The sequence below is a fragment of the Rhinoderma darwinii genome, chromosome 6 (genome assembly GCF_050947455.1).
Source record: "Rhinoderma darwinii isolate aRhiDar2 chromosome 6, aRhiDar2.hap1, whole genome shotgun sequence".
NCBI classification, from domain to species: Eukaryota; Metazoa; Chordata; class Amphibia; order Anura; family Rhinodermatidae; genus Rhinoderma; species Rhinoderma darwinii.
Genome location: NC_134692.1, coordinates 120,079,497 through 120,088,824, shown reverse-complemented (window position 1 = coordinate 120,088,824; position 9,328 = coordinate 120,079,497). Strand labels below are relative to the sequence as shown.

Here is a 9,328-nt window from a genome sequence, read left to right as displayed (position 1 = left end):
CTGCTAGAGAGAAGAGGCTGCTGATAAAAAATAAAATAAAAAGTAGTTCATACGTACCCCGGTCGTTGACTTGGTGACGAGTCCCTCTTCTTCCTCCAGTTCGACCTTTCTGTATGACGCGGCAGTCCATGTGGCCACTGCAGCCTGTGATTGGCTGCAGAGGCGGTCACGTGTGATGAAGCGTCATCCCTGGAGGCCGGCCTTCTGACGTCATCCAGTCCGGCGTGACCGCCACTGCAGCCTGTGATTGGCTGTAGCAGTGACATGGGATAAAACGTCAGGCCGGACTGGAGGAAAATGCAGGGAGTTCTGGGTAAGTATGAAATGATTTTTTTATTTTATTAAAATTTTATTTTCCTAGCGTCGAGCATGGTACTGTCCAGGGTGCTGAAAGAGCATGGTTCTTCAGCGCTAGTCACTGTCCAGGGTGCTGAAAGAGTTACCGCTGATCAGTGCAGCCCATTAACTCTTTCAGCACCCTGTACAGTCAGTAGCGCTGAACAACCATGCTCTTTCAGCACCCTGGACAGTACCATGCTCGGCGCTCGGAAACTGAAACACGGAGGGCACACAGGAGTGCACACGGAAATCACACGGCCGCTAAAAGGGGCACACGGATCCGTCAAAAACGGCCGTGAAAACAGTGATGGAAGTGTGCACGAGGCCTAAAGGGTCTGCGCTCTGGCTTCTTAAGTCTGGACTGAGCTCGTGAGCGCACCCTGGTGGTCACTGTGGAGCAGGACGGCCGTATGTGCAGACATCTCTTGAGAGAAGGGCGTCGACTGGATGGAAGGAGTTCATGGTCAGCGACCACGGACGTTACACTCACATTGCCTGATGTGTAATCTCTGATGTGTTGTTTTGGTATTCAAGTCGCCCCAGGAGAAATGACCCAGGTGCCATTTGCCAGTACTTTCTGCACCAACAGCTGAATTAAGTTTCATAGTGAGGTTGCAAACAGTAAAATGCTGTATGTCTCACACGGGACGGGGCTAATATGTTGAAAATAAATTTTTCCTGTGAATTGGGGTTAAGTGGGCGGGCAGGAGAAGCTGTAGTAGTTATAGCAGTTGGAGATGCCAAGGGACTCCGTGGAAGCAGAGAGAATTGATAGACGAGTCGAGTTGCCAAAGAGTCTCCCCATGAGAGATTGCTTTTCAGTGGGTAGAAGTTGCCAGAGTCTCAATTCAAGGAAAAGGAATGGCCAGAGAGAAAAAGACCCTGAGACAAAGAAGGCGTTACCCATGTATCAGGGGGGAGTTAAAGCTCTGTTGGCAAGTCAAGTGGTGAGCCACCATTGCCCGCATTGCCGCTGTGTAACTTTTTAAAGAGACTGTGCCTCTCTGCTGACAAGTTTTTTGCACCCACTTGTGGCCGTTTGTGGAGACCACTGGCCTAGCAATAAGAACTGTTGTTATTTTATCAAATTTGGACCTTACCGATTACTCGTGCTTACATCTGGACCCCCGCCATAGCTCTGACACCACTGGAGCAGCAAAGGTCAGATTCTTTTGTTTTCTATGGGAAAAGAGAAGGTTTAATCAAAATTATATATATTATCTATCTATCTATCTATCTATCTATCTATCTATCTATCTATCTATCTATCTATCTATCTATCTATCTATCTATCTATCTATCTATCTATCATATATATATATATATATATATATATATATATATATATATATATATATACATATATATATATATATATATATATATATATATATATATATATATATACATATATGTATTTCTGCCAAAAACTAGGTTGACATAGCAATATTGACCTATGCAATAAAGGGCAGCAGTAGCAGGCAATGTAATCTAATAAATGACAGGCATGTGACAACATTTCAATGAGATATACAGTACATACCTAATATGTTACTTGTTTAGTTTACATTAACAAAAAAGTCATTATATTATATATGAACTTTTGCACCTCATGCACCCCAGGATTATTTTAAATGTATACTTTTGCGACCAATTTTTTTAAATTGCATCATCTGTCAGCATTATAGACATTGAATGGATCAGCAGGGGGCATGCGTGACTAACACTATTCAAAATCCCCCTCACTGAGGTCATTCAGTTTGGAGAAAGGGGGCTAGGGACCCCTGTTCTAGTGATCAGTGGAAGTCCCAGCAATGGGCCCGAGTAATCAGACAGTTATCACCTACAGTATCCTGTGAATAGGTGAAAAATGTCCTTCTAACCCTCTATCTTGCATGTTGTAATAAGAGTAAAACTTTGAGTTTTAAAGCAGGATGGAAAATATAATTTATTTAGTTTTACTTTTCTAGAGTATAGCTTTTTGTTCTGACCTCTGTGGCCAATATCAAAGAGAGACCCACTTTTAGGAACCCCAGTAATCATCTCTGTGGGGAAATCTGGCAGCAAGTGTTTAAATTTCCTACAGCACCACCAGAGGAAACATAAGGTATTACACATTTCTCATTAAAATCAGTGGGTTGTTCATGTAATGCACAGACATACTATGTTCTCCAAAGTGAGATACACTCTCAAAATGATTTACTAATAATCCAATTTTTGGGATTTTAAATAATAACACCTGAGAATTATAAGTAAAGACAACCATTACTACATGTCTATTAGAAAAGTAGATTTTAATTGTAATTCCAGACATACTACTAAGCTTACACAATTGTAAACAGGCAACATATTAAGCCCTACATTCCCTGAAATCAATAAAAGTGTTCCTAAAGAAAAATTCTTCCAGCTAGAATTGTTGAACAAAAACCCCAAAACATCAGTTAAAAACACTTAAATATATTCAATACAAAAATGGTATCTATGAAATCCGTAAGAAGAACGAAAGAGACTTAACAAGGTTTTATAAGATTGCATTCCATCTTAATAAAATTGCACATCATATATTAATTTATTACATTCCTATTTTATACAGCGTCAAATAAAAGTATAGATACATCATTTATAATTACTAGGTTATATTGTTTACAAAAATCGTCAGCAGTACAGAGATATATTGCACTGAATGTAATAAGTATTTACATCTAGATATCTTAACATTCACATTCCCAATATATAAATACAGCCCAAAAAATTGTCTAATAGCTTATATTCCATCAGTAAACAAGGGAATATTATGGGTGCGATGGTCCGGTCACACTCATGGTGGAAATGTTACATGGAGTTCTTTGCTGCTAACGGTGACATTTGGATGTTATCTGTTGATGAAATGTCACAAATGACATTCTGGGTGTGTATATTTTTGCACAATGTATTATTGCCAGTATTCCAATGCCACTCTGAAAATTCCACAGCTCACATAGATCATGTAAATGCACTTTCATTGTACCTATGCTCATTAGTTACATAGTTACAGAGGTTGAAAAAAGACACAGGTCCATCAGGTTAAACCTTTCTCACTAAATTACCCATCATTCATTGCTTAATTATAACCCTTAATGCCATTCGTAAATAAATAGGTATCTAGCCTTTTTTTAAATGCTGACATAGTATCTGCCATCACTATCTATTGGGGTAGGACATTCCATAGCTGGACCACTCTAACTGTAAAAAACCCTTTTCTATATTGATGTCTGAAACGTCTTTCTTCCACACGCAATGGGTGTTCCCTGGTCCTGTGTAGAGTCCTTGGATGGAACAGATCATGTGCTAGTTCTCTGTATTGACCACACGTATACTTATACATATATTAATAAGATCCCCTCTAAGACATCTTTTTTCCAAGATGAACAAGCCCATTTAATAATCTCGTTGCCCGCCTTTGAACCCTCTCCAGTTCTCCTATGTCCTTTTTACAATGTGGAGCCCAAAACTGAATTCCATATTCTAGATGTGGCCTTACAAGGGATTTATAGAGTGGTAATATTACATTTAAATACCGGGTTTTTATTTCTCCTTTTTATACACCCCAAAAGCCTATTTGCTTTTGCAGCTGCTGCCTGACATTGAGTGCTGATGCTTAGCTTATTTTTTACCAGAATACCCAGGTCCTGCTCTTGTTTAATTATCCCCAGTTTTATTCCATTTAATGTATATGAATTAATGCTATTATTGCGTCCTAAGTGCAGTACTTTACATTTATTAACATTAAATTTCACCTGCCATGTTTTTGCCCATGCTGCCAGCTTATCTAGGTATTTCTGTAATATTTTAAAGTCAAGCTGAGTTTTAAGTATCCTACAAAGTTTTGTATAGTCAGTACAAACTGTCACCTTGCTATCAATCCCATCCACAAGGTCATTAATAAAGAGATTAAAAAGAATTGGGCCTAACACCGATCCTTGTGGTAACCCGCTGCTGCCTTCAACCCATTTTGCGTAAGTTCCATTTATAACAACACTTTGTTTTCTGTCCCTTAACCAATTCTTTACCCACTTGCATATATGTTCCCCCAGTCCCTGTGTCCGTAGCTTCAGAACAAGACTGTTGTGTGGAACAGTATCAATAGCTTTTCCAAAATCCAAATAAATCACATCAGCCGCATGACCAACATCCAGATTTGCACTTACCGCCTCATGGAAACCGAGTCTATTGGTTAGGCATGACCTGTTTTTCATGAATCCATGCTGGTTATCAGTAATTAGACTATTCTCTGCTATATACTTTTGTAGTTTATCTCTTAGAATACCCTCAAATACTTTACATACCACAGATGTCAAACTTACTGGACGGTAGTTACTCGGTTCCACCTTTTTACCCTTCTTAAATATTGGTACAACATCAGCCGTCCTCCAATCCTGTGGCACTGATCCTGTTACAAGAGAGTCATTGGTAGCAGCCATTGTATAGGCTGGATCAGTACATGCCTAGATGATGGCAGTACATACCGGTTACAACAGGACTGCCTCTGTTGTCTAATGGTGACAGAATTGAAAAAGCGACTTTCCAGGCTCCCGCTAACAATGGCTCATTCCCCTCGGTATATGTATGGCAGTACCATGATTATATTGTTGTCTCATTGGTGGTTTAGTGGTCTGTACTTTATCATCAATTAGCCCTTGTGGTAATGGAAATAAAGCCCTTCATGAACTGCAGAGCTAGGGATGGACTTGTGTTTTATACACAGCAGACAATCAGAGCTGCAAAGGAAGGTAGAGGGCAGCAGTCTGAGAAGACAGGAGGTGTGTCTCAGACTACTTCAAACTCCCTGTAGGCACTGTAGCTAAACTGTATTCACAGATCACAGCTCTGCTTTAATAGAGGTGAGCTAAAAAGCAGCTAAGCAGCAAACACTAAGCAACATAAATAGCAGGTAAGCATTACCTATAGGTACTGACTTACATATCTTATTCAAGCTCACAACTGGACAATCACTTTAAGTATTTTTAAAATTATTTTACACCCATGACAAATACAATACTAGTGTCTTTTGTAATTATAGTTTTCAAAGTGCGTTTCACTATTTTGGTTTACAGCACATATAATGTACTAAAGCTATAAAGAAAAACCATTGACACATACAAAGCTGTTATGCTCCTTAAAGTGGAAACACACACAACTAAAGCTGTAAAAAAAGATGAAGAATATACAAAATGACATTTATATTGGAATAGGGATATTATATTCCATAAAAAAATGGCTTCCATAAATACTAAATGAGTGAATTGTGCTGCATTACAGGTGTTGCACAAAAAAAGTGAAAAAGAGTTCAATTCAATAATGAAAATGTAAAATTTAATTATAAAGAAAATATGACCATACAGTAATGTAAGGCCTATAGATTGCACATAAGGTAGGGCCTGTGGTATATGATAAGGCCTATAGTTTATCGATACAGTAAAGCTTGAAGCACTTCCGAACCATTTTGCCATAAGGGAATAAACTACCAGATTTCTATTGTAAATGTGACAAGCTCTTACAGATGATGTTTTTTGAGGAGCCTAAACCTGATCCCAAGAAACATCAGGGCTCCACAATATCCTAATGGGGAAATACTGCCCCAGAGTATGTCTATACTTTTTTTTACCCCGGGGAGAGACTGTTTTAACAAAACTACTATAGGTAAATATCATGGACCCCAAATAAAAGCATTAATCAATGTCCATAAATAAGAATAAAAAAAGAATAACATTTTTCAAATGCATATTTGAAATAAATGCAATGTGCACATATTTTCAAAGAAAAATTTCCAAATTCAACTTTAAGGGCTAATGTTATAGTCAGCCCCTATAATCTAACTTACTAATAATAAAAAAGTAAAAATAAAATTATCATGACACATACACCTAAGAGAAAGATATTGCAGATTGTTCTCAGTGGAAAATGTAGTCTTTGCTCATTGTGCTTGTATTTTTGCAATCACTACTAAGGAGAAAGAGATTGATTTTGACCTTACCAAGGCATGTTTAACAACCAGTGGAAATTGTACTGTGTATGCACCAGAGGAAGTAATGAAAAGTGCGGCAACATTAATGGATTACATTGAAGTAAATGTCCTTTTTTTCCCCCCGTTTTAAATAATACCTTCATGAATAATTCAAGTCGATAAAATGTACAGATGATTGCACTGCTGAATATGTTCTGCAGGTTGTATGCACACATAGCTTACATTACGTATTGTACAGCATAAGTAGCAGGTCAAGGCATACACAAAACACACTGTTACATCTGACATACCATCAAAAAGCTACAAAAATCAATATACTTTGAACCTAAATTATTCTATACAAACACACCAGTGGGTGTACAGTGTATGTTCTAGTTGCTATATGAGTGTAATATCTTGTAATGCAAGATCACATAGTCAACTAATACTTCGAATCCCAAATATTCACCTGGTGAGAGAAAATAAATTACAGTAAACTCTACCGGTTAATTGGTTAAACTAAGCACCATTAAGTGTCATTACAAGATGTTTCAAGAACGTTGTATTGCACTACTGCATGTAAAGGGCATATATCTAAATAATTCAGCAGGTAAAGTAAAGCCATCAAACTTCTGCCACATATCTACTGGAGTCATATTGGGCTTGAACATACATTCGACTTAGTGTCCTTCGCCTCGACCTGGATCTCAAGATCACTTCAGTCATGGGTCCCCTGGTCTCCGTCACCAGTGACGTCAAATGATATGGCCTTTGGAAAGCGCCTACACACTTGAGTGCAAAAAAACAATTATAACAAGCCTTTTCAATCAGCTGTATTCTCAATCCACCAATCACACCAGTGCATCATGGCGAGATTTTCACCGGTTTACCATTCTTGTCGTACTGATAAACAAACATTTTAATACAGTGAGAATTGGCAGGGGAAATCCAAGGGCTACTGGTTATAGAGAAGTTATAATTTGTATAAAACTGAACTGGTTGTTTCTGGCACTTGAAAAATGCCTTGAGTGTCCCGGCAGCCATTGTGCGAAACCTTTTACTTATAAAGCAATAGAGGAAGAAATTAATTGCAGTATTTAGGAGCGCTAACATGTTGGCAATGTCTGTTATTATGTGCACCAGCCAACTATTGTCTATAGGAGATACATAGAGATGGTAAAGTATCATAATTATTCGTGGAGCCCAAAGGATGGCAAAGATGGATGTTATTGTAAACAAAATAGCAGTGGTTTTTCCCGTGGAATATCCTCGAAGTCGAAAATTGCTTTTCCTACGAAGCTTGTAGACAATGATGGAATTTAGAATAAAGAAAATGGAACATGGAACCAAGTAAACTGTAAAACAATGTATCCAGATAAGGATGTGATGTAGAGACGTGCTTGTGTAATCCTCGGTCCATATGTTGGGCCACCAATAGTATGGGATGCTAGTCAAAAAGCAAGTGATATATACGCTTACAATGACTTTCCTTGTACGAGCTGGGAAAGAAACAGTGTGATATGTCAGAGGGTGGCAAACTGCTATATATCTATCAATGGTTAATGGGACTGTAATCCAAATGGATGTATGTATGGAAGAAAACTCCAGGACTTCAATCACCTTGTTCAGTATTTGAGGCATCTGCTTGTTAAGAATAAAGTCCTCTAAAAGGAAGTCCACAAACACAATGAAGAATAGTACCATGATGTCTGCTGCAGCCAAGGCTAAGAGATAGTTGTAAGATGACTTCTGTCTTCTGGCTACAAGCTGAGACAAGATGATCACCGTCAGAATGTTTGCTGTGGAGACAGAATGGGAGAAGTTGAATGTTTTCTTTAGGTAATACAGAAATTTAACATATTCAACCTACACAATTTAGACCTGTAGGATTCAATGGTAGTCATGTCCATATGATATGGTCGACCAAACCTGAGTCCTGATATATCTTAAAGAGGCTCTGTCACCACATTATAAGTGCCCTATCTTCTACATAATGTGATCGGCGCAGTAATGTAGATAAGGGTTTTTCATTTAGAAAAACAATGAATTTTGATGGAGTTATGACCTATTTTATATTTATGCTAATGACTTTCTTAATGCCCAACTGGGCGTGTTTTTACTCTTTGACCAAGTGGGCATTGTAAAGAAAAGTCTATGAAGCTGACCAATCAGCGTCGTACACTTCTCTCCATTCATTTACACAGCACATAGGGATCTTGCTAGATCATGATGTGCAGTCACAAACTCACACATTAACGTTACTGAAGTGTCTTGAGAGTGAACAGACATCACTTCCAGCCAGGATGCGATGTCTATTCACAATCCCGACACTTTGGTAACGTTTGTGTGGGACTTAATGACAACAAGCATGATCTCGCGAGATCGCGCTGTAAATGACAGCTTACAGCGTGATCTTGCGAGATCACGCTTGCTGTCATTAAGTCCCGCACAAACAATACTATAATAATATTCTGTAAATGTTGTACTATACTTTGTTTTTCATGAATAAGAATAATTTCAATGCAAATAAAAAAAAATTGCAATTTATACTGGAAGAACTTTATCAGAAATTGATGTGCTGTGGTCACTACTTTAAATGTGGTTGTCCATTGCTGGACCCTACGGCCTCTGTTGTGCTTGGACCCACAAGAGGATTTTCTTGTAGATGAATGGCTAGGTTACATTTAAATAGTTGCCAGTTTGGAGATTTTTATGTCTTACAATTTTGCAACCCTCATTATAATGAACATTCAACTTGCTTTGCAAGTGAATGCCATAGGGATGTGGAAAAAGTGACCAGCAGCCATAAAAATCATCTGCTGCTCCTCTTGGGTGAAACCATTGGAATTAGCTAAAAAATTAAATCATGACCAATTCATCTTCCCTTCTAAACTTTGTCTACTACCTCTGATCGACACTTCTTCCTCTCAGAACATCCCCAAATATACACTAGATGATTGGCAAATTTAGTGGTGTAGATATAGGGGGTGCAGAGGTAGCAGTCAC

The 9,328-nt window shown here is 38.3% G+C and overlaps 1 protein-coding gene across 1 annotated transcript in view; it reads right to left on the bottom strand.

The window, feature by feature from the left end:
• Positions 1-5,601: 5,601 nt before the first annotated feature.
• GPR139 (G protein-coupled receptor 139) overlaps positions 5,602-9,328 on the bottom strand; it is a 118,854-nt gene continuing 115,127 nt past the window's right edge. Inside the window, exon 2 of the mRNA XM_075831356.1 lies at positions 5,602-8,121. Coding sequence (XP_075687471.1) covers positions 7,187-8,121 — 935 coding nt within the window. The 3' untranslated portion in view covers positions 5,602-7,186. The remainder of the gene's footprint in view (positions 8,122-9,328) is intronic.